The following is a 26760-nucleotide window of genomic DNA, read 5'->3' as shown; positions in this document are numbered from 1 at the left end:
ATCTGCTGGATTGGGGACATAACCCACTGTCTGGACTGATCCATGGTACTACAGGAACGAAAATTAGCAGGTAAATAATAATTTTCTTGTCCAGCCCGCAGGCCCTATAAGAGGGCTCAGGACCTGCAGGAAGTTCAGCCATGTTCCTTGGAGGCAGAATAATGCCAGAGGTGAAGGGTATTACAAGAAGTCGAAAAAGAGCAGAAGGAAACTGCCAGGCAAAAAAGAAAAAAGTTGGACAGACTCCAAGCTATTAGAAGAAAGGTATCTGGAAAATCAGGAGAACAGAGCAGATCAAGTAAATGGGATTTGAGGATATTTTGCAATTTTTAGGTAAACTGTATTTTTTTGTTTGTGTTGTTGCTTGAAAATCCATGATGTTCACAGCTTAAACACCTTCGGCTCGATACAGTATCGTTCGGTTGAAGATTTTCCCGTCTGTAACGTGCTGGGAGCACACAATTCAGGCGCGTAAGGCCATCCAGCGATACAGTCTCCAGTTTCACGCGTCCTTAGCGCTTCTTAAAACAGACGCATAACCCTTTCCGCACGCGGAATGTAAATGAACGAATTAGCTGTATAATGAAGGAATTAGCTATTCCCCTCCAATACCGTAACGCGCGCTCAGATTATCTCCTTAGTAACCCGCTGTTTTGCCGCGGCCTTAACGTGTTAGTTTACCGCCTCCCCCTAGTAGGTGTTAGGACTGTGACGGCTCGATACTGTGAGGCCGCGGTAGAAACAGTGCGGCAGTGTCAGGCGCACCCTTCCTCCCCGCACGCACAGTTTTCTTGACCTAGCGCCTGATACTCTCTTCTAATTGCATGCAAATGCATGCCGCGGCTGTGAAGCGTTAGGGAAGGGTTAGGCCCGCGCAACCCATTTTACTGTATAGGCGCTTAATACAGCGCCTATACAGTAACCTGGGTGCGCTGGTGCCTGTCATTTCAAATGACATTTGAAATGACAGGCACCAGGAAGTGTAAAAATCAAAATTTTTAAATACCTGTCGGAGGGCCGCGTGCATCCAGGCGGCCGGTGGGCGGCGGGATCCGGGGGGGCAGGTGGTCGCGTGTTAAATCTAGGCCGCGGGCGGGTGGGCGCCTGTTCCAGGCGGCGGGGGGGGGGGGGGGGGGGCGGGTGGACGCGCATTAGTTTCAGACGACCGGCGGCGGGAGCCGGGGGCGGGTGGTCGCGTGTTAAATCTAGGCCGGGTCGCACAGGTGCGCATTCATCCGCCTGGATGAATGAATTCATTCACTGCCTTGAGCACCGAATCGCAGGGGTCGCACAGGCGCACATTCATTCACTGCCGGTGGGGGCTCCTCCGCCTGGATGAATGCGCGTCTGTGCGACCCGGCCTAGATTTAACACGCGACCACCCGCCCCCCCCCCCCCACCGCCGCCTGGAACAGGCGCCCACCCACCCGCGGCCTAGATTTAACACGCGACCACCCGCCCCCCCGGATCCCGCCCGCCGGCCGCCTGGACCCACGCGGCCCTCCAACAGGTATTTAAAAATTTTTATTTTTTTTTCTGACGGGTTTTGTGTGTCCCACATCATTACATTTTCTCGATCATCTCTGTATCGCTTTTTTTTATTGTGTGTTATTGTTTTTGAGTATCTTAAGCGGTGTCGATGGATTTGTTACTAGACTCACAGTCCTAACTCCTACTAGGGGGAGGCGGTAAACTAAGACGTTAAGGCCGCGGCAAAACAGCGGGTTACTAAGGAGATAATCTGAGCGCCCGTTACGGTATCGGAGGGGAATAGCTAATTCCTTCATTATACAGCTAATTCGTTCATTTACATGCTGGGTGCGGAAAGGGTTATGCGTCTGTTTTAAGAAGCGCTAAGGATGCGTGAAACTGGAGACTGTATCGCTGGATGGCCTTACTCGTCTGTGTTGTGCGCTCCCAGCACGTTACAGACGGGCAATCTTCGACCGCACGATACTGTATCGAGCCGTTGCGGTTGTTAGATGTGTTGCTTAGGAGAACATTTACTGTGTTTGGTGAATGGGTGTAGTGACTCCTGAATGTCAGAAGGGTGTTTTGATCTTACGTTTATTTATTTGTTTTATTTATTTAGGTTTTTTATATACCGGCATTCATGAACAGGTCACATCATGCTGGTTTACATAGAAACAAGGGGTGCATAGAACAGTAGAACTAAACTTGTGCAAGGGGAAGCAGTTACAAAAAACAGGGGAAAGATAACTGGGAGAGAGAAAAAGAGTAACTTGTTTTTTGTAAAACAAGTAAGGCCGCTAAATGTGCTGGTTTGTGTTTTCTGTTTTTAAATGGGAATTTTATAGGAGAAAATGCTTCTAATTTTGTGCCTTTCCTTTCCTCCTTTCTTTTGTATTGCCACTTGCTGATATGTCCGTTATCAGCAGGAAACCTTTCCTCTGGGTACTGCTGACTGTCTGTCTCTCTCCTTGCTTTCCCTGTGGCACAGATGAAGCTTCTCTGTTACTACCCTTCCCCCACCCTCCCAACTCCTGTTTTCATTTTCTGCACTTCCTCCCTTGTAACTGCCTCAGGAAAAAATACACATAAGGTTATCCCTGTACAAACTTCTGCTCTGTAATTTTTTATTTCAGAGAGACCAGAGAGCAATACCAGGGGCCAAACATGACAGACTCTAAGTATTTCACCACCACGAAGAAAGGTGAGAACAGTGTTGGTGGGGATTAGGACTCTTGCAGGAGATGAGGGGTCTCTGTTGAAGAGGCAAGTAATCCACTGGGCAATGAAATGTTTATTCCCCGAGACTTGAGGAAATGACACTTCTTCTTCTCAATTTCTTTAAATTGTCTTTAGGTGTAAGAGGTTCGTGTTATTGAGAGAGCTGAATCCTAAATTACGAAATAGTATATTAATCCTATGGCTGTCAATGCAAGAGATGAGAAGGGAGTGTCACTTTACCTGTTTTACAATAGGTCCTGGCTAGGGTTGTCTTTCCGATGCAGCATGCTGATAATTGAACTGCTTTTGTATGATGCAAGGGGGGAGAGATCTTCCTCTAGACTCCCTGACCTTAAACTGGGGAGATGATGGAAGAAAGGTTTTTCACTGCACGCCCTCCCTGACTCTTCTAAAAGGGCCTTGCACCCTGAATGCATTTAGGAAGCAGTGTGTATTCTGTGCTTTTCTCCTGTCATTTACCAGAGAAGTGGTTTCAACTAGTCCTCTGGACCCCTTAGCCAGTCAGATTGTCAGGATATTCACCATGAATATGCGTAAGATAGAATTGTATGCACATTTATCTCATGCATTTTCATGGTGGATATACTGAAAACCTGACTGGTTTGAGAACCCCTGACTTAGAGGGGAGAGACCTTACTACATTCAGTATCTATTACTATCTGAAACTGTTTTTAGTATTCTACATTATTATTTGAGATGTATCTGATGTTTGTTTTGTTTTCTGTATCCTTTTATCATCTGCTTTGAAAAATGTTGTTGAATTTGGTGAAATTGAAATATTTTAAATAAAATAAAGTGATTAGAGTAGGGGTAGACAACTCCTGTCCTGGCCACACACGGGTCTGGTTTTCAGGACGTCCACAATGCATATGTACATGAGAGATTTGCATGCGTACACACCTTATGCATATTCATTGTGGATGTCTTGAAAACTAGACCTGTTTATGGCACTCCAGAACCAGAGTTACCTGCCCAGGTTTAGAGCCTATAGTCCTAAGCTGGTCTCCTATGGAGCCATGTAGTCACCTGCAACCCCTTTTCTACTTTTTAAAAAATTATTTATATCATAGGTTTGCAAGGTCCCTTCATCTCTTCCCAGTAGAACTTAGTCTAAGAGTTGTAAGCACAGTGGGGGAAGACTTACTTGACTTGGTCAGGATTACACAGTGAGTGATGGAAAGGGGAAATGAACAGAGGTCTTCATTTTCTCCTCAGTCCCCTAGACTCAGAACTGTTGAGCAGTCCCACAGGGACGGTAACTTTAAAACAAGCGCGCGTGCCTGCCCTCCCAAATGCATAGGTGGGCATGAGCTCACATACGCTGTCATTTTAAATTGTGTGCACATCAACCTAATAAATGAAGGTTGACCGACGTGCCGCAAATGCGCAGTAGAGAGCAGCTCTACTGCGCATGTGCGGGCGAGCACGTCGTTCTTAGGCAGCTTCAGGAAAAAAAAACATGGCGGTGGTGGGCGGCGGCGGCCAGTAGCGAGGGAGGGAGGAGAGAGAGGGAGGAGAGGGAGGGAGGAGAGGGAGGGAAGGGAGGAGAGAGAGGGAGGAGAGCGAGAGAGGGAGGGACGGACGGACTGAGTGGGAGGGAGGGAGGAGTGGGTGAGTGTGGGAGGGAGGTAGGGGGGTGGGGAAGAGTGAGGGGAGAGGGAGAATGAGGGAGAGGTGAGAGACAGGGATGTGAGTAAGTGGAAGGGGGAGAGGGAGAATGAGGGAGAGGTGAGAGACAGGGATGTGAGTAAGTGGAAGGGTAAGAAGTTGTGGAGCAGAGAAAAAGGGAGTGGAGGAGGGCTGAGGGGGAGAGGATGGGATTGAGAGAGGGTGGGGAGTGACTGAGGGAAGGGGAGAGAGGTGGGAGTGACTGAGGGAAGAGGAGGGAGGTGAGAGTGAGGGGAAGAAGGCAGTGGGAGACAGAAGGTGAGTAAGACTGAGTGGAGGAAAGGGGAGGAGTGAACGAGGGGGAGAGAGGGAGAAAAAGTGTAGAAGGGTGCTGTGTTAGAAAATGGACTGAAAACAAAATGTAATGTAGCCCGTTTTAACGGGCTTAACGGCTTGTATAATATAAAATACGCCTTCTGTGCATATGTGTACTCCTAATTCTGAGTGGTTACGCAAGGAAATGTTATTCATGCATCTTTCCTTAGGACTTGTTGGCTTTTATACTTGCAAGTGAGCACGTTTTAAAACATGTGCATGTGAAGGAAATAACCAGTTTGACCACTTAGTCCAGCAGTTTGCCCAGTCTATCGCTAGGTCATCAAGACCCCACTGGTTCTTCAGCTTGCACTCCCTCCAGTGTACCCAAACCCTTCACTTAATCAGCTTTTGGCTATAACTACTTTTATTCTGATTTGCACCTGAAAAAGAGCAGAAGTAAATATGCGCAGGTTACAGCCTCGTGTGCGCTGCGTTCGCCAGTTTTTAAAATCAGGATTTACACGCATAAATGTTGACCCTGTCCCAGAAAACCCCTGTCCCGGACCTTTTTTCACGCATTCTGTTGCACGTGCATATTCATGTGTAATTTGCCGTTTTTAAAATAAGAGCTGCTCACGCTTGGCCCATATACTCACGTGTATGAGCCTTTTAACATGAGCAACTCCTTTTCTTTCTTTTCTTCTTTTTTGTTTTTTTAATTCACCATTAAATGAAGTGAAATATCAAAGACTTGTGGGTACCAGATGTTCCTCTGAAGTAATACCTCAAAACGTGGATTCATGTTGGGACATTAACATGTGAACACAAGTAAAAATTTTTTAGGACTTCAATATGTGGAAAAGAGGAAATATATGAGAATGCGAAAGTCTTAGGGACATGGTGGTTTCACATATTCAAGCATTTTTTTCTAAAAACTAAAAAAAAAATGGACTGAAGATTACAACAATCCACACATACAAAATTTCAAGTGTCTGAGTCTGGATTATGAAGATCCTTTCACAGTATTCTGTTGGTGTAAGTTTTTGGTATAGTAAATAATACTGTTTATTTATTAGCATTTTTTTATATACCGAGGTATAGCAGAAGTTGCCTTCACTCCGGTTTACATTTACAACAACCTGTTACATTTAAAGCATTTAACAGAAAAACGGAAACCGGTATAGAACAAAAGCTTAAACCAATCAAGATATGCAATAAAATTAGGTATATATCAGTGCTCAGTCATGTAAGGGGCCAGCTGCTGCAGAGAAAAATCGAGAAGGTTTCTGGGAGTCAGAAAGGTAGTCAATGGGAGGGGACTGTAGATTTATCCTATGCAGTCTTTGAGTGTGCTGTCTATGAGAGTTTGGCTGAGTAGCCAGGTTTTAAGATCTTTTTTAAAAGATTTAATGTTTTCTTGAGAGGTCAGGTGATGAGGTAATGAATTCCATAATTTTGGGCCAATGATGGAGATGGCTCTGTGTCTTGTGGAGGACAGTTTGGCATGTGGAAGTGATGGAACCTCTAGTTGAAGTTTACTTGTTGTCCTTGTCGTACGAAGTGACCTATGTATATGTATGATGTTATCCAGGGCTGTGTAGTCTGCTTTATGAATTATTTTGTGTAGAATTGTAAGAACTTTGAACTATATTCTTTTCTCTACTGGTAGCCAATGTAAATTGTTGAGTACGGGGGTTATGTGGTCAGATTTTCTTTTACCAGTCAGGACTCTGGCAGTGGCATTCTGAAGTAACTGCAATGGTTTTAAGGTCATTTTAGGTAGACCAATCAGGAGAGAGTTGCAATAGTCCAGACTGGAAAAGATAAGGGCTTGTAAGATGGTTCTGAAATCATGGAGGTGAAGCAGCGGTTTTAGGTGTTTGAGTATTTGGAGTTTATGGAAGCCCTCTTTTGTTCTTGTTGTAATGTGTTTTTTGTAGTTTAGTTCATTGTCTAACCATATGCCTAGGTCTTTTACGTTGTCTTTAAGTTGAATGCGAATGTTGTCAATTTGGAAGGGTGGTATGGTTATTGATCCTGAGTTTTTTCTTACGATTAGAATACATTCAGTTTTGCTCATATTTAAACATAATTTTAGGTTGATTAGCATGTTTCGAATTGCATCAAGGTGTGAGGCTGCTCTTGACATTGCATCTTTTATGGAGGAAGAGATTGGGATGAGGAGTTGTATGTCATCAGCGTTCATGTAGTAAGTGATGCCTAGGCTTGATAGGAGTTGGCATAAAGGTAGAAGGTAGATATTGAAGAGTATGGGCGATAGTGCAGACCCTTGTGGTACTCCTGTTTCAAGTGGGATAGCATCAGATGAGTTGTTGTTGTGGGAGACTTTGAAAAACCTGTTTTTAAGGAAAGAGGTGAACCAACTTAGGGTTTTGCCCGTGAGCCCAATGGTTTCTAGGCTAGAAATAAGCCTTTTGTGGTCCACTGTGTCAAAGGCTGCGGAGAGGTCGAGGAGGATCAGTAGGTACCCTAGTTTGTTGTTGAAGCCTCTTAGTATGGTATCAGAAAGGTTGAGTAGGAGGGTTTCTGTGCTGTAGTGAGGTCCAAACTTGCAAAGTTTTGCAGTTTATATATTTTGTGGAAGGCTATAATAGACTGTATTGTTAGCTGCTTGAGCAGCTCAGTTGCAGTCAGCAGATGCCTCAGTCTGAAATGGGTAAGCTGTGCTGTACTCGATAATCCACCAATAGATGGAAGAATAAAATACACATGTCTATTTTGGATCAATAACGAAATTTAAATTCAGTGGCTTAAAGAGAGAGAGAAAATACTTGTTTGCAGTTCAAAGTACAATTCAGTGCATGAAGCAGTGGAATTCTCTTGCTTGAATGAGGAATAGATAGTTACAGATCCCTTTTCCTGCCTGAGCGAGTGCATGCCTTGGTTATATACTGCAGAACCACAAAAAAAGTTGATGGAAGTGGAATAGTCTGAAGGGCAGGTGTAGGCAAGCAATAGTCCCAATGATTATGGCATTAACTTCACTACTCAGTAGCAAGATTGGGAGAGCTCTTCTTTTCCATGTAATACTTAGCTTGCTCATACTGGAGGGTGCTCATGTCCTTCAAGTCACAAGTACTTTATTGCCCTTGCCAGCACTTCCAGATCCTATTTTTTTTACTGGGAATTCCAGTCTGTGCATTCTGTTATGTTGGTGTTGCTGGCATTTTCAAATCCAAGGACTGATTTAATGATTTAGAGTTTATTATAATTCCATTACTGTATGTACAGACATTGCTTCTGTTCTAAAAACGTTTCCTCCTTCTGCAGGTGAAATCTTTGAACTGAAGGCAGAGCTGAACAGTGACAAGAAAGAGAAGAAGAAGGAGGCTGTGAAGAAGGTGATTGCCTCCATGACTGTCGGCAAAGATGTCAGGTATGCTGGGGTGAAGGTTCACACCTATAGGTAGATGGGAAGTGGTATCGTGTCTGGATAGAGCTCGGCCATGTGGCTTTTTGTCGGGATTATATTTACTTGCTTGCTGCTATTTCTGATGGAGCATGTAATAAAGTTTTAAATCCATTTTTAAAATGTGGTTATGGTATGTGATTTTAGTTTGTTAGATTGTGGATTGGTTTGGCAGGTATCTCATTATGGTGGGGCAGGTGTTGGTTTGTGCATGGAGATATATTGGCAAGGTGTGTTGGACTGTGAATGAACTGGTGGGTGTACAGTTATGTAAATGGGTGGCTTTCTTTTTATAAAGAGGGTGAGCAGACAGGGGAGCAGAATATATGAAAATGTGGGTCCATGACTAATTGTAGATGGTCATGCTAATTCCTGTTGGATTGTTTTCCAGTGTGACTCACTCTCAAAAGTGAATTTGGATATATGTTCCAGTTTGAAATGTAATTGATCTTTAAAACAGATTTTTCCATGTAGTGAAAGTTTTGTGACATTAATATTTACAAGAAAATATGGAGCAAATTATTTTATCCCAGGACAAGCAGGATGCTAGTCCTCACATATGGGTGACGTCATTCACGGAGCCCTTAGGCGGGAAAAACTTCTGGCAAGTTTCTAGAAGCTTTTGATTTGGCTGCCTGAGGCTACTGAGCATGCCCGGCATGCCATGATATTCCCTGCCACAGGGGTCTCACTCCAGTCTTATTTTTTCCGCGCTGCTGACTGCATCGCGTTTTTCATTAGGAGCCTGTGATTTCCTCACACTTACAAAATATTTCAAAATTTTTCACCTTACCGGGTCTCATTCGGTTTGTCACCGGCTGGTGACAAACATTATAAAATTTTTTCCTTAAAAAAATCATCGTACGATCGACGGATGTCGACTGACAGAACTACAGGGTTCAAAAAATGTCCGGCCTGCAACCGGACTATGTCAATAACAGACCCGCACATCGAGTGCGTTCGCTGCCTGGGAAAGGACCATGACATCGCTGCCTGTACCCAGTGCCAAGAGATGACGGCGAAAGGTAGGAAGTTGAGACACGAAAAGATGGCCCAACTTTTTAAAATTCAAACACCGCCATCACCGATAACTTCCTCTAAATCTTTGCCGGCCGGCGTTACAAAAAAGTTACTAATAACCAAACGCCACATCGAGGGATCGGGGGACGCCTCTTCGCCAACCCCATCTACCTCGTCCGCAAAATCGGCATCTGAAATTCGTCCGCCACATAAGCACCGTACACATCATACAGTTCCTCCACTTCCACCGCCAGAGGAACCAGTGCCTAAAAAACGAAAAAAGTCATCGACCATCGTGACAGAACCGCTGCCATCGACATCAGTATCCGACCTAACAGCTTTAATCAAGCAGATTGTCACGGATGCTTTCAAAGAGAATATGCCGGCGTCATCGCCGATGCCGACCTCCGAGTCGATGCCGACCTCCGGGTCGATGCCGACCTTGCCGTCGATGCCGGCCATCGGGCCGATGCCGAAGGACCAGTCGATACCGACTACAGATTCGATGACGCCATCGGGAACGATGACGATACCGATGTCGATGCCAACATCCATTTCCATGGCCATACTTCCATCGACCTCGATGACGATGCCGATATCCCTACCATCGGTACAAGAAAAATTCTCAGGCTGCTCAGAGATGTCACGGGCTACTTTTTCGATAGCCCCATCATCGATTCAGCCGCAGCCGTCTATGGCATCGATGGCCTCCGTATCATCATGGATTCCTAGGCCAATTCCTTCATTACTTCCTGTGTCCATACCAGCAACTTCCACGGTAACACCTCACTATACAATAGCTTCAACGGAAGCTCCTGTACATAGTTTAACTCCTTCTTCAAAAAAGGCACCAGGGAAGTCCAAACACACTTCCAGATCTGTCACTGACATCTCTTCGGAAAAGAAATTACATGAAATCCTCACGAAGAGATACCAAGATCTCTTGGCATCTTTGCCAGTGGGGCCTGAGGAAGAAGCAGACACAGAAAGAGAAAGGGAAGTAAGTGACACTTCACCTGACCCTCAAGATCCCTTACAGGGCACATCAGGGATGTCCCCATCTAGGGTACAAACCTCTCATACATACCAGACAATATCGGATACCTGGTCAGATACACAATCTGAACATTCTTCGGAGGATTTCCTTTCGGATCATACTCTCCCTCAGGCAAAGAAACAATCTCCTCCTGAGGATTTATCCTTCTCTGCATTTATCCAAGAAATGTCAGAATCTATTCCCTTTCAACTACAAGCAGAAAAGGACGAAAGACAGCAAACTCTGGAAATTCTACAGTTCGTAGATCCCCCAAAACACAATTTGGCTATCCCAGTGCATGAGGTGTTGCTGCAACTCCAGCAAAGGATCTGGGAACACCCTTGCACAACACCAGGAGTCAACAGAAGAGTGGACTCTACTTACTTAGTCCAAGCTGCACCAGGATTCGACAAGACCCAGCTTCCTCACAACTCCCTAGTGGTAGAATCTGTGCAGAAGAAGTCACGAAGATCTAAAACCCATGCCTCTATTCCTCCTGGAAAGGATAACAGGTTTTTAGACCTTATTGGCAGGAAGATTTACCAAGGGGCTATGCTAAATTCCAAAATTGCTGCTTACCAATTGTACATGACGCAGCACCAAAGGAATTTATGGAAACAGATGGAAGAATTCTTACCCTCACTGCCTCAAACACAACAAGAGGCAGCTCAACAGATTATCCAAAAAGGCTTTGATGCTGGAAAGCATGAGGTTCGTGCAGCATACGACGCCTTTGAAACCTCTGCTAGGACTGCAGCATCTGGAATATCTGCAAGAAGATGGGCCTGGCTAAAGGCTTCGGACTTGCGCCCAGAAGTTCAAGACAAGTTGGTGGATTTGCCCTGTCAGGGTGACAATTTGTTCGGCACAAAGGTGCAAGACGCTGTTGCACAACTTAGAGATCACTCTGAGACTTTGAAACAGCTCTCCACTTTGTCACATGACACATCAGTCCATCCTCCACGAAGACCGCCCCGTAGGGACACAAAGCGTCCATACTATAGACCAAGGAGATATTATCCGCAGAACTCTAGGCCAAGACCTGCGAGACCCCAACAGCGTCCTCAACAGCGACAGCAAAGGGCCGCACGACCTCAGCCACCGCCTCAGACAACTTCAACCTCTGGTTTTTGAAAGCCGTCCCAGAGAACACTGCCAACTACCCAACCCTCATCCACAGTTACCGGTTGGGGGAAGAATTTCCCAATTTTACTCACAATGGGAAAACATTACAACAGATCAGTGGGTCTTATCAATAGTTCGTCAAGGTTACCAACTAGACTTCACATCCCCACCTCAGGAGTTACCACGAAAACACTCCTATCTGGACAACGATCCTCAATTACAAGTAGAATTATCTGCCCTTCTGAAGGCAAATGCGATAGAACCCGTACCATGCACTCAGAAGGGAAGAGGATTCTATTCCCGGTATTTCCTCATTCCAAAGAAAACCGGAGGCCTACGTCCCATCCTAGATCTCAGAAATCTCAACAAATTTCTCAGAAAAGAGAAATTCAGGATGTTATCATTAGGAACCATGCTTCCACTCATACAACAGGGAGATTGGCTTTGTTCTCTGGATCTTCAGGACGCATACACTCATGTTCCAATCTTCCCACCTCATCGCAAATACCTCAGATTCAAGGTGAAAAATCACCATTTCCAATACAAAGTCTTGCCGTTCGGCCTAACCTCCGCCCCGAGAGTATTCACAAAATGCCTAGCGGTGGTGGCGGGACACTTACACAAACAGGGAATTCATGTGTTCCCTTACCTCGACGATTGGCTCATAAAAAGCCAATCGCAACAAGGAGCAGTAACTTCTCTTCATTCCACAATACAGTTACTACACAAGCTGGGATTCATCATCAATTATCAAAAGTCCCAGCTGCAACCATCTCATGTGCTCCAATATATAGGTGCAGACTTAAACACCAACATAGCACATGCGTTTCTTCCAAAAGACCGTGCTCATACGCTGTCCCAACTGGCATACGAGGTATCAAGGCAACCGTACGTGACAGCTCATCAGTTCCTATTGGGACACATGGCTTCTACGGTCCACGTCACACCCATGGCACGACTTGCCATGAGACTCACCCAATGGACTCTACGATCACAATGGATCCAAGCCATTCAACCACTGTACTGTCAAATCAAGGTAACCCACCAGCTTCGAGCCTCGCTACAATGGTGGACAATCAAGAACAATTTATGCAAAGGCCTACCTTTCCAAAAACCGATCCCTTGCATAACATTAACTACAGATGCATCCACATTGGGATGGGGGGCTCACCTGCACACTCTTCAAACTCAAGGGACTTGGACAAAACTCGAAGCCACATATCAAATCAATTTTCTAGAACTTCGAGCTATACGTTATGCGCTGCATGCGTTCAAGGACTACCTTTCACACAAGACTGTGCTAATCCAGACGGACAATACAGTAGCCATGTGGTACATCAACAAACAGGGAGGTACGGGTTCGTATCTCCTATGTCAGGAAGCAGCACAAATTTGGGACTGGGCCTTAGACCACTCAATTTTCCTACAGGCGACTTATCTTGCAGGGATTCACAACGTCCTAGCAGACCGACTCAGTCGCCAATTTCAGCCACACGAGTGGTCTTTGAATCCCTCAGTTGCGACCAAGATCTTCCGACAGTGGGGACAACCGTCAATAGATCTCTTTGCGTCGCATCTGAATTACAAGGTGCGCAACTTCTGTTCTCTACACAACCAGAAGAACCACCCAGCCAAGGACGCCTTTGCTCGCCCTTGGAACTCAGGCCTACTCTATGCGTACCCTCCAATACCGCTTATCACCAAGACGCTGGTGAAACTGCAACAGGACAAAGGGACAATGATACTCATAGCCCCGTATTGGCCTCGACAAGTATGGTTTCCCACACTGCTAGACCTGTCAGTCAGGGATCCAGTTCGCCTGGGAGTACCTCCCGATCTCATTACTCAGCATCAGGGTCGGTTGCGCCATCCCAACCTCCAATCTCTATCCCTGACAGCATGGATGTTGAAAGCCTAATCCTACAATCCCTTGATCTTTCAACTGATGTTTCTCAAGTACTTATAGCCTCCCGTAAACCCTCCACACGAAGAAATTATTCTTACAAGTGGAAGCGGTTTACTTCTTGGTGCAAGCAAAAGCACATAGATCCTTTCACTTGCCCCACTACTTCTCTATTAGATTATTTGTACCATCTTTCAGACTCAGGTCTGCAGACATCATCAATCAGAGTGCATCTCAGCGCAATCTCCGCTTACCACACCAAGATAGGGGATGCACCTATATCCACACAACCTCTCGTCACTAGATTCATGAGAGGTCTCAATCACCTTAAGCCACCGATTCGGCCTCCTGCTACACAATGGGACCTGAATCTGGTTTTAACAAGGTTAATGCATTCTCCTTTCGAACCTATAGATTCCTGTGACCTTAAATATCTCACATGGAAAACTATTTTCCTCATAGCCATCACATCAGCTAGGAGGGTTAGTGAGTTACAAGCACTTGTCACATACGAACCTTATACAAAGTTTCTCCATGACAGAGTGGTTCTCCGAACACACCCAAAATTCCTCCCTAAGGTAGTTACGGAATTCCACTTGAATCAAACAATAGTTTTACCCACATTCTTTCCTAGACCTCACTCTCACCAAGGGGAAAGAGCTTTACACACTTTGGACTGTAAACGTGCATTGTCTTTTTATTTGAATCGCACTACATCCCTTAGAAAATCCAATCAGCTTTTTGTCTCTTATGATCCAAATAAGCCAGGTAAAGCAGTGGGAAAACATACTCTATCCAATTGGTTAGCAGATTGTATACAATTCTGCTACGAAAAAGCAGGCCTTCCTCTCCAAGGGCGAGTAAAGGCACATTCAGTAAGAGCCATGTCAACTTCAGTAGCACATTTTCGTTCAGTGCCAATTATTGACATTTGTAAAGCAGCAACATGGAGTTCTCTTCACACCTTTGCAGCTCATTACTGTTTGGACAAGGAAGGAAGACAGGATTCAGCCTATGGACAATCTGTCTTAAAGAACTTGTTTCCTGTTTAATCCCAACTCCTTCTACATCCATCCTGCTGTATTCTTCGGCTGACTCATTTCTTAAACACGGCATTCCGGTTACCTGCATGGACAATGACTCAGCCTCTAGCTTGCTAATCACCCATATGTGAGGACTAGCATCCTGCTTGTCCTGGGATAAAGCAAAATTGCTTACCTTGTAATAGGTGTTATCCCAGGACAGCAGGATGTAGTCCTCACGGAACCCACCCGCCACCCCGCGGAGTTGGGCATCAGACTTTAGTTTCTTATTGGCTAACGCTTCTTGCTACATACAAGACTGGAGTGAGACCCCTGTGGCAGGGAATATCATGGCATGCCGGGCATGCTCAGTAGCCTCAGGCAGCCAAATCAAAAGCTTCTAGAAACTTGCCAGAAGTTTTTCCCGCCTAAGGGCTCCGTGAATGACGTCACCCATATGTGAGGACTACATCCTGCTGTCCTGGGATAACACCTATTACAAGGTAAGCAATTTTGCTTTACATAATGATGTGAAGGATATCTTTTTCCATCAATAAGCAGGCTGAATTAGCCATGCTGAATGGGTGATGTTACCAGGTCAGCACCAGGTGGAACTGTCTCTCAAAACTTAAGGCTTTTTTCCCTACTGGGCATACGTGGTAGTTCCTGTGCAAACTAGCTTTCTAGAAGTCTTCTCAGTTCTTTTTTATCTGCACTTTGCACGGCTGTGGAATCTCTCTTGATTCTTGCTCAGATGTTTTTTTCATTGTTTCTCGCTTCAGCAACAACCCCCCCCCCCCCCCCCCCCCCCCCCCGGAAAGCTTTTTAGTGCTACTGTGGATAAGGAGAAGACTGCAGGTTTTTAAATACTGCAGTTGTGGCCATATCATGTCTGAGCCTGGATCAGACCAGACCAATTGCCACAACTGCAGGAGAATGTCCTAAATGGCACAGAGGCAACGATCAGAAAAAGAAGCTTGTTTGAGGGCAGAGGAGACCTCTGGTCAGCTAACAACCTCTTCATAGTCATCTCCAGAGGAGGTAGGAGAACCCCTTCCAACTGCTCAGTCCTCTCCTGATCAGGTACACCATCCTGGGCAGGAGCTCTGGCTGGCTTCTGCAGGGATGCCCCCTGACTATCTTAAGGAGCTCAAGAATGCGTTAGTCTAGTTCCATACCAACAAAAACAGCACATAAAGCACCGAAAACACAACATGCTGTGAACTCGTTGTCCAAAATGATGCATACAGAGCTGAGTACGGGGCATCCGGCGCCGTAGACTGCACAGAGTACCCTCCACAGCGCGGGGCATGGCACATACACCTAAGGCTGCGCATATGATAGCACATACGGTGCACAAGGTGGCACATGTAGGTGTCAGCTTCTGTGCCACAACTACCAAGTGACGAATATGGCACCGAAGACGGCACACCATTCCTTGCTTTCAGCGCATAAGCAACCAGAGACAGGGGAAGTGGTGTCCAAATCACTCCCCCAGACTCACGGGACACAAACTATGATGCATGTAGTAAAATCTCCAGGTGTCCACCATAAGAAAGCAAGTAAGCATGCTTCTACCTGTAAAGATGCCCCACCTTTGAAGAAAAGGAAACCGCATGGAGATAGTGACTTCTTTTACCACAAGAGGGGAAAAAAGAAGCTCAATATCATTTGCATTCTTCTCTCACATCAAGCTCTTCTGGGGAAAGTGTCTTCACTCCAGCATCTCAAGAGGCTTTGCAAGAGGAATGGTGAGAATCTGCTCTAGCTGAGGAGCTTCACTAGATATCCTGGTGGTAGTGATTCTGCTACCATGGATCTAGAAGACCATTTACCATCCGGTTATGGATGCCTTCTCATCTTCCATCTAGCACGCAGATTAGCTTGCTCCCTTCCGCTTTATGGCAACGAGGTTTCAGACTCCCTACTCCTCAGCCTATTTTTTTCTCTCTTGCCTCTCACAACTCTCCAGCTCTTGAAAACTAAAAGAGATTGGAACAGGATAACCCTGCTCTCCACTTTAATAGTCAGCGATCACAGCAAGCAGTGGAGAAAATTACCAACATCATCCATAATTTCTTCACGTCATTACTCCCACAAGCTTCTTTACCTACTTTTTTCTTTCAGTATATCCTATCCAACCATCAGAGCTGGGTGGCTCCCATTTGCCAAAAACTGACATTTCCAGGGTCCATAAGGAAACTGTTCTATTTCCTTCACCACCAGCTTCCCTGAGATCAGAAAGCCTGACGCTGCCTTCCCCTAGGGAGTCTTATTGTAGCTTGACTGGTTTCCCTTCTGACCCACCAGAAGAAAAAAAACAGACCATTCCTTTCCTCCAGAGGACTTAATGTTATTCATATTTTGTTGGGAAAGTGGGAACTCTACTGAAAGGTAGATAGATATTCAGAAGGAGCTTGACTCCCGTGCAGAGGTGATGAGCTTACTGAACATCCTAGAACTGCCAAGCGAACCCACAGCTTTTCTGTTTCACTCAGTATTGCAAAAAGCACTCATAAAATTGTGGGAGACACTCTCTTCAGGTCCACAGTAGCAAGGAAGCTGGACCTAAAATTCCGCTTATAGAAATAAACAGGTTATGGGGTGATGCATCTCCTGCATAACTTTGCAGTGGTGGAGTCAGCCATGTGAAAAGTAAAGAAAAAGGTCTCCAATCCAACTCATCCTGGGTAAAGACCACAAGTTGCTGGACTACTTTGGAAAGAAAATGTTCCAAAGTTCAATGCTATCATTCAGAATCCAGCAACATCAATTCTATATTGCACAGAACCTGTACGAGTGCCTACAACAGCTAAAGCCATTTGTGTGTTCTGAAGAGGGTGACCCAGTTGTCCTACAAGCCCTTCTCATCATGGCGGAAGGCTTAAAACACCTTTTTAAGGGCTGTTTATAAAGACTTTCATATGGCAGCTAGAACATCAGCTGCCTCCTTAGCAGCTTGCTAATTGGCATGGCTCCAAGCCAGTGGGATTCGTGAAGAAGTTCATGAAAAATTGGCAGATCTTCCCTATTTGGATGAGCCTCTGTTTGACAAACTCGAGGATACTGTTACCCAGATTAAAGATCATAACTTGGCAATACAATCAGTTTTGGCAGGGGGAGATAATTCTTCTAATTCACTCCACTTCTATCCCAAGTACAAAAGGTATTTCTATCAACTGAGACCTTATCGGCATTACCAGGGCTATCGTCAGCCTTCCTTCCAGTTGCCAAGACCTCAGCTACAGTTTACCTAGCAAAGAAGGAAGTCAAGAGAGAGATGAGAAAAACAATCACCGCAGGGGGGAATCAAGATGGCTGCCCTGACTCGTCGCTTGTGAGATGCCCGATGGAGCCCAGCAGTTTTTTACCTCCAAAATGCCCCACTATGGCAGAAAGAGTAGAGCTAGAGAGCGGGGTTTACCTTTATAATTGCTGCTGGTGGAGACTCGGGGCCCCATGGACTTTCATGTTCGGGAAGGACTTCATCCGGCAGTGAGCTCACTGGAGCAGAGCCGGCAAGTAGAGGAAGCTGATTCGCTCCCTGAGCTGTCCATCTCTCTTTCTGCAGAGGAGCAGCGTGCCCCCTCCAACTCTGCTGAAGCACACGCTTTGGGCCGGCCTGAGGGAGAGCTGGCCGAGAGAGATCGTGGAGATGCTGCTGTGCCGTCGGATTCGGAGAATTCTTATATAGAGCCGCATCTAGATCCAGGAAAGGAGGGCGTTTCTTTTGTCCACGGAGTAAGAAAGCAAGGAGAAGAGTCAATGTTTTCGCAGGTAGCTTGCCAGCCAGTTGAACTGGTAAGACCTATTTCTATTACCTTGGACTCTTTATGGGACGCTATCCAGGCTTTAAACTCAAATTTGGCTTTTCAATTTAAATCTGTATCAAATTCTTTTTCAAGACTGGATACTCACATTAAAAATGTGGAGACAGAAGTGGCAGAAACAAAGAATTGTGAATCCAAGCTGAGATGGGAAAATTGAGTTTGCAACAAAATGTTATGAAAGAAAATCAAATGCTCGCCTACCGGCTGGAAAACTTAAAAAACAAACATAGGGGGAAAAACTTACGTTTTATTAATTTCCCCAGGGATCCAACAGTGACCCCTAAAGAAATGTGGAGGAGGTACTTAATTGAAAGGTTGAAGATCCCAGTGAAAGTGGTACCACTCATTTCTCGCATATATTATTTACCCTCTTTCAAGAAGGGTTCTGGAGATATGAATGAAGTTGTGGAATTATCTCCTATAGTTAGTTTTCCTCTGGATGTAACGGCGCTTTTGGAAACTACCCAAAAAGATTTGGTAAAACCTGCCATATTAATAGTTTCCTTTTTAATGGAGTCGGATAAGGACTGGGTTCTTAGAATGTTTTTTTGCCATAGGCTGGAGATTTTCCTGAATATGAAGATTTGTGTTCCCAGATTTTTCAAAACAAACTAAAAAAAAAAAAAAAAAGAAAACAATTTTTGCTTTTGAAACCAAATGTTTTGGAACTGGGTGCTTTTTTCATACTAAACATTCCCTGTAAATGTATAGTAAAATTTCAGAAAGCCTAATGTCTTTTTCCAATCCTATCAATTTGTCCACTTTTTTGTTGAGTAAAATAGTATCTACTCCATTGCCTAAAAGCTGTGAAGGACAGAATGAAGAACCGCTCATTACATAGGTCCTTTATATAGTCGGCATTTCCTTAAATTAGTACAAGTTTACTTTTTCTGAAAGTGTCACCTTGATAACCCCTCAATAGTGGACTTGGGTGTGGTGATTTACTTATGTATTGGATATTACGTTTAAGAATTTGTTTTTCTTTTTTCTTGCCAGAATTTCAAATCAAGTTTCAAACTTGACATTGTTCTTTTTCTCTCTTTCTCCCAGTTCCATTACCTGTGTTTCATTGTAACTGCAATTCCTCCGCACTAGTTATAGTTTTATTGTTCTTTGCACTCCTTGTTCTAATGTAAACCGGCATGATGTGATCTGATCATGAATGCCGGTATATAAAAAACCTAAATAAATAAGTGTATTGTCTTGAGATGTAATTGTGTTTTTTTAAATTTATGCATTTTCAATCGCCGCAAGCGGCTTCAAAGTCTCAGCAAGGTTTTAAAGAACATCTGTGCTGCAGCAGACAACACCAATTGGGGCAGATTCAAACTATATGCAACATCTTGGCCCAAAATAACATCAGACAAATGGGTTCTGTCAATATTGGAAAGGGGTTATTGCCTCAACTTCAGAACACCTCACCTATCTGCTCCTCTGAGCGAACAATCCTAACAGGATCTATTGCATCAAGAAGTTCAGTACCATACAGGAGCTAGCCTATACCAATTGCAACTGGGGCTATTATTTCAAATACTTCCTCATCCTCAAGAGATCAGGAGGCCTTCACCCTATTCTGGATCTCTGATCTCAACAAGCATCTTTGTCGAAATTCAGTATGATCTTCCTGGGCACCATCCTGCCGTTTTTTATACAATTTTGGAACTGGATGTGCTCTTTAGACTTCAAGAATTCTTACGCACATATCCCTATGCACCCATATTCATGGTGTTAGCTCTGCTTCAAGGTGGGCAATAAACATCAATACAAGGTTCTTACTTTTAGCCTTTCATCAGCTCCAAGAATATTCACAAACGGGAACATTTTCAAAGGGCCGTGCATGTAAAAAGTGGGACTTATGCATGGCCGGTCCCTGCATGCGCATTTTCAGAAGAGCCTGGCCTCGCGCGCAAGTCCTGATATGCACTAAAGGGCTGGGCTCTGAAAAAGGGGTGGGCCAGGGGGCGTGGGCTGGGCTGGCCGAGACAGCGGCTATTAGTCACTGTTCTGGGGAAGTGCCGCCGGCTGGTTTGGTTCTGCTCCAGAGGAGCAGTAAGTAATAAAATAAAAGATTTAGGGAAAAGTAGGTTAGGATTAGGGGAAGAGGGGGCTAGGGAAGTTCCCTCCCAGACCGCTCCTTAATTAGAGTGGACTGGGAGGGAATTGGGGAAGGCCCGATTGTGTCGCCATGTGTATCTTACGAAAATTTGCCCCCTGTACGCACTGCCCACACATGCGCATGTGGCTGACCGATTTTATAACATGCGCACCAGTTATAAAACTGGCGCGCTGCTTTGAAAATCTACCCCAAAGTGTCTGGCTGTGGTGGTAGCTCGCCTGCATAGGTTAGGAATCCTATCTGGTTGATCACAGTCCCCTTGAAAGACCTTGCAGTCATACAGAACCATCCAGTGTCTAGAAGATTTGGAATTTGTAATAAACAACGAGAAGTCGAATCTTCATCCGACTGAAACAATACAGTTCATAGGAGCCCAAATAAACTCAACTTTATCTATGGCCTTTCTTCCCAGCAATCAAGCCCAAGCAGGACTTCTCAGATTCTGGACTTCAGCACCTTCCTGACTCATTCTCACCTTCCTGTGCCACCTGGCAGCCACAATCCACGTGGTCTCATTAACCCATCTTCACATGAGGCGACTCCAGTGGGGCTTGCAGATGAAATGGAATCAGTTCGGAGAGGCATTTCGGGTGAGAGAGCCCTTCTGTTTTGGAATACCTTTGCTCCTTCCTGTACCGGGGGTTGGTGGTTACTCCTGAGCCCCGATGGAGAGGAGGAGATAGTTTGCCCGGCCGCCCCGAACCAGAACTGGAGGCGGGACTTGCCGACGGCGGCGCACAGTCGACGCCAGGCGTGCCACCAAAGCCGCGCGTGCAGGTATGTCTGGCTTAGCCTGGCTTTGCTTGAGTTGCCAGGAAGCTTCAGAATTGTAAGTTGACATTTCTTTTTTTGAAAGTTTTACAAAGGTTCTCCGCTCTTAATGCCTCCCCAAGAGAACCGTTACATAAAGAGAAAATTAGTACAAGTTTCCAACTGCGCCAGGAACGTGTCCAGGTTTTTTGATAATATTTGCCAATATGCCTCATACAAAGAGAAAGGCAAGATTGCGCCTTGTCTCTAATATTGCCCCATCACCTGGACGAAGATCGGTAGCAGAGTGGCTGGAAACTTCTCAAATGACCTCCGAGGTACAGGCCACTGTGCGGGATGGATTAGAGCCAAATCTCCCTCACCTGGCCTCTGAAATATCTTTTAAGTCCGGGGGCACCTGAAGTACCATCTCCTCCTGGCTATAAGGGGATTCTCCCTGTAGAAAAGCCTGAGGAAATCCGAAAGGAAGGATTTGATATTGGATCTGTGTTAAACCCACAAGAAGAAGAAATAAAAAGGAGTGGTAATCTGGAGAAATCTCCTCAGATGGAAGAAGATCTAGAAATAAGTGGGGAAGGAAGATTCCAAACAGAACCCAGAGTCTCTAGTACACCCAAGATGTCTAATAGAAATATAGCTAATTCTTTAGATCAAATGAATGTGAAAGTAGTGAAACCAAATATTATAACATTAGATTCACTTTGGAATTACATGGTTAAGATTGATTCCCTTATTGTAAACCTGACAGGTGAAGTGAGACAGACGAATATATCTTTAAAGGAGAATAGTAAAAAGATTCAAGGACAACAGGGAAAAATAGATAGTTTAGACAGTCTGTTAAAGCAAGTTGAGCATTCAGGAATCTCAGATAAAAAATGAAATATATCAAAGAAAGATAGAAATTTTGGAAAATACAGTGAGGGCATTGAATTTAAGAATAACTCATTTTCCCATTTCTGATTATTTAAGTCCAGTCGATCTGTTTAAATCATATGTTATAAAAATTCTTAATATTCCTGAACAAACCATGCCTGTAATAGAGCTTTTTATGTTGGGTTAAAAAAGAGAAAAGAGCAGATAGAAAAAGTTGGTAATGAGAAGGAACAAATTGTGGAATCATCTATCAATATATCAGAACTATTACAGAAGTCTCAAGATGAATTAGACATTAAAGAAAGATGTACTTTATTAGTTCAATTTGCCTTTATAACAGATAAGGATAATGTGTTAAAATTATTCTTCCGAAATAGGTCTAAGATCTTTTATGGCCAGAAAGTTTGGATCTTCCCAGACTTGGACAAAAATACACAATTCTGTAGAAAAAAGTTCTTGGGATGGAAAAAAGGAGGTTTCTTTCTTCTAAAATATCCTTGTAGGTGTGTAATCAAATATGGGGGAAAAGATTATTCCTTTTCAGACCCAGAACAATTAAAAAACCTTCTCGGGAAAATAGATTCACGTGATTAAGGAATAATAGAGTTCCATGTACTAGTGTAAACTGTGTATTTCCTTGAAATCGGCTCCTTTTCCTTAATGTAACGGATCTCAAAAATTTGCCTGTAGTTAGTGGTTCATTTACTTGAAAAAGATGTTTGCTGATTATTTTTTTGGCTAAGTAATTATTTTGTTTAATATTGAAATATGTTGGATGTAAATGACCTATATTTCGATCTGGCAAGATTTTTTTTTGTTAAAATTCTTGTATTGGATGTTAAAATTCATAAAGAAAAAAAAAAAAAGAAATGGAATCAGTTCCTCCAGCCTCTATCAATGAGAGTAGTCATCTATTTCATAAAAACTGTTCTCATAGGACAAGCAGGATATTAGCCCTCCCATATGGGTGACATCACAGGATGGAGCCCTGTATGGAAAACCTTTCTGTCAGTTTCTACAAAACTTTGACTGACGCTGGCACACTGAGGGCCGGATTTTAAAAGGGTTACGTGCATAAGGTATGCGTGTAACCCCTTTAAAACGCCCCTGTGCGCGCCGAGCCTATATTGCATAGGCTTCCGGCGCGCAAAAGTCCCGGGGCTTTCTTGGGGTGGGCGTGCGGGGGGGCGTGATGCGGTCGGCGCATCATCCGGGGGGCGGTGCCGCGGGCATGGTTTCGGCGCGGCAGCTGGACCGGCGCGCGCAAAGCTACGCCTGCTTTGAGCAGGCGTAACTTGTGCAACAAAGGTAGGGGGGGGTTTTAGATAGGGAGGGGAAGGTGGAGGGAGGCGGAAGGAAAGTTCCCTCCGAGGCCGCTCCGATTTCGGAGCGGCCTCGGAGGGAACGGGCAGCGCGCACAGGGCTCGGCGCGCGCAAGTTGCACAAATGTGCACCCCCCTTGTGCGCGCCGACCCCGGATTTTATAAGATACGCGCGGCTACGCGCGTATCTTATAAAATCCAGCATACTTTTGTTCGCGCACGCGCTATGTTTTAAAATGTACCCCAGAGTGCACTGAGCATGCTCAGCCTGCAATTATCCCTGTGAGCCACAGGTGTCTCCCTCAGTCTTATTTTTTCCGCTTTGCAGTAAGCATAGCGGCTAGGAGTTCTGTGAGAAATTCTAATGCTTTTTCCTCATGGAAACAAACGTTTACTTCACAAATACTTTTCCCTGCACGGGTCTCCCTTCGTGTACATTTATTCGACGATCGGTGAGTACTATGCCCTTTTTTTTTTTGGTCGGTTCCTGTCACCTTCCTGGCCTGCCAACCGACTGCGGCCTTCCCTCTCCCTATGTTTTCAGTTAGCCACACATAGCCTACGAGCATCCCTCTGTGACACTCTGCCTGGTTATTAGCGCTAGTGGGACAGGGACTTCCACGGTTTCTGTTGCCGCCAGGGCCCCTGTCAATTCAGGTCCTTCGATTTCCTCGGTACCCTTGCACAGTCGATGCCCTCATCGCTACCGTCGGTACCCCCCTCCAGACCGTCCTGGATTCTTAGATGCCATCGGTACCCCTCCCCCCATGGTACACTGATGCCATCGGTCCCTGCATCGTTTCTATCAGTGCCATCCATGTTTTTCATCCATGGCACTGATTTCCTTGGGTTTCATCAGTGCCATCATTGCCTGGATGGATGCCATAGACATACACCTTGTCTAGGTGCCATCCATGCCCAGGTCGATGCCACAGTCGCCCGGATCGATGCCATCCTTTATTTTATTGATGCCATCGATGCCCAGGAGATTTCCATCGATGCCATCGGCGCCCGCCTCCATACATTGATGCCCTCGACGCCCACGTCGTTTCCATCGGTGTCTTCGACGTTCCTATCGATGCGATCATCGACTCAGTTGATGCCGGTATCATTTTTCCGATGCCAACGATGTTTTTTCGGTTATTCGATGCCACATCGTTCCCATAGATACCTATACCGATACCGTCAGTGCTTCCGTCACTGTCATCATTGCTCTGGCCGAGTCATCGACGTTTTTTCATATATATTTTTTTGACGATACCCTCGAGGCCACTTCGGCCGCCATCGACACTGTCAATACTGACAAAGCACCGCCACGTAATGCCCTCGCCTGAACACAGTGCTCCATGCTTTGGGTTCTTATTAAAGCCCCGTATTAGCCTACGACACTACATAGTGGCAGGAGCAGTGCAGGCATGCTGACAGTCCGTCATCAGTCGCCATCCAAGACAGCAAGGGCATCCATATTGGCACTGGGGAAAGACCGGCCGAGCACTGTGGCATGCATCATCACAGACACGGTGACCGTCCGCCACCGACGCCATCCAGCACATTGGTGCTATCCTTCTCGATGCTGGACAGTGCTCGGGCCGAGCAACATCACCACTGTTCCGCACAGTATTGTGCTCCAGAAACACCAGAACGAGTTCCGACGAATTCTGCACTGGCGTCACGAGACATCGAGCCGCTGCGACGAGGGCCGGGTTCACGAGCTGTTAATCAGCTCCCCTGTTCCCGAGGCGTGCCCCACCGACATCGGTGGGGGATTGTGGCCCTCCACAAAAAACTACCGTGGTAGCGGCAGCCACGCTCAGCCTGTCTCCTCCATGCCTGCGCCACCATACCAGGCATCAGAATTGAGACGGGCGTCTACTCCTGCGATGACTCCTGAAATCCACGGAGCCAGCAATCTTCACCAGCTTGTCCTTCGGCGATCCACATCGGATGGTAAGTACCCACTTCTGCGGCATTCCCATTGAGATGTGCTCTCGAATTCGAGCCACATGGTTTGAAAAGTTCTAGATCATGTACCTTCCAAGAACCGTACTAGTGTCACATATCACTATGTCAGCCACAATACCAAGAGAACCTCTCTATTATTTCTTTGGGATTGCATCAGGACATCCTCCCTTTTTCAGCAACGAGGCTCTGTACTGATTAATGCTCTGGCTTCTGGTTCCTGATTCAGAACCAAAGTTCCAGGTGCATTCGCTGATCTGCTAAACAAGAGATTCAGCAAACACTGCCTCAAGTACAAGTTCACCTTGAAGCCTGACAACAGGTCTGGATGTCTCCTTGTACAGCACAGAGAAATGCGGGTAAGACTGCTTGTCCTGTGATACACATTGTGGTGTGAAGAACATTCCCTAAACCAGTGGTTCTCAACCAATGTATCGGGACACACTGTGTTGTCACCAAAAATTTGACATAACAGCCACATGTGCTTGCTGCTTGAGGAGAGTGCAGAGTAAGGAGCTGGTATTTAAAATTCCTCATCACTGCTCCCTGATACTGCATTCCCTTCAACCCTGGCAATCACTGCCATTCCCAATCCAAGCCAGAAATCCTGCCCTGCCATTGCGCCGCACCTCCCCCTCTCCCTGCTCCTTGGAGTTTGTTTTTCTCCATTTGCTTGTTTATAATTTATGGTCTCTTATTCTGTTTTGATGAGTCAGTCTGCATGTTTGACAGAAGTGAGGGATTCTGCTAACTAGGATGTAGGTTCTGTGTCGTAATCTAGCTCAGTCTGGCTTTCTTACTTTTTCCAACAGTAAGTGTACTGTGTTCTATATTTGCAGTCTTGCTTTTTCATAAGTAAGGTTGTTGCTGTTCAAGTCCTGGGTGCTAGTACTCTTATGGTATGCCATATAATTTCTAAATGTCTTTTTAGCAGGTTTTAATGTTTCACAAAGTGGCTGGCAGGGAAGGGCTTTTGCAGTACTGTTACTGAAGGGATATGAGAATTTTCTCACCTCGCTCCCTGTAATTGTAAATATATTTCACTGTCGCCTCCCGCCTATGTACATATTTTTTGCTCCTATAATTTAATCTACATTTCTGCATCCCATAGTTAGTCCCCCCTCTTTTTTTATTTTTGTGGATTACTCCATGTATTTTAATTCAATGTTCCATGTTTACTGTAAAGCCTGTTGCTGCATTACTTTTTCTGTAAACCGATAAGATGTTCAAAACGATTGTCGGTATATAAAAACGTTAAATACAAAAAATATTTATTTTATGGTGAGTTGAAAGGAGAAATTTCCTAACTCTGCTCTGTATAAACTCCAGAAAAGGTCAGAACTTTGAGGTTGACAGTGAGATACATGAGTTTGTCTGTATTGAAAAACTGTGCTGCATATGCATTTCTCACTGATGCAGTAAGCAAAGATTAACATTTTTGTGAAAAAAATTTAATATTTTATAAGCAGTTATTGAAATTAAAGAACGTTATCTTTCTCCTGCATTTTCAGCAATAAAATATCTAGGCTTTTTTTTTTTTTTTTTTAGTATACCTGTTAAATATAGTATGCAATGTGTTATGAACATGAGCATCATCTATCAGGTGTGTCATGATGGAAAAAGGTTGCGAACCACTGCCCTAAATCCATTCACATGTGAACTCAGGTTACTGCTGCATTATTTGCACTAACTTTGCTATATCTGCTTATGTCTCA

The 26760-nt window shown here is 45.0% G+C and overlaps 1 protein-coding gene across 4 annotated transcripts in view; it reads left to right on the top strand.

Annotated features, from left to right (window-relative positions):
• AP1B1 (adaptor related protein complex 1 subunit beta 1) overlaps nt 1–26760 on the top strand; it is a 392478-nt gene that overhangs the window by 24319 nt on the left and 341399 nt on the right. For all 4 annotated transcript variants that reach the window (XM_029571861.1, XM_029571859.1, XM_029571858.1 and 1 more), the window contains exons 2-3: nt 2607–2674; nt 7930–8035. In XM_029571861.1, coding sequence (XP_029427721.1) covers nt 2638–2674; nt 7930–8035 — 143 coding nt within the window. In that variant the 5' untranslated portion in view covers nt 2607–2637. The remainder of the gene's footprint in view (nt 1–2606; nt 2675–7929; nt 8036–26760) is intronic.

The sequence above is a fragment of the Rhinatrema bivittatum genome, chromosome 11 (assembly GCF_901001135.1).
Source record: "Rhinatrema bivittatum chromosome 11, aRhiBiv1.1, whole genome shotgun sequence".
NCBI lineage: Eukaryota > Metazoa > Chordata > Amphibia > Gymnophiona > Rhinatrematidae > Rhinatrema > Rhinatrema bivittatum.
Note: the sequence above shows the minus strand (reverse complement) of the source record. Positions and strands in the feature narration are given on the sequence as shown.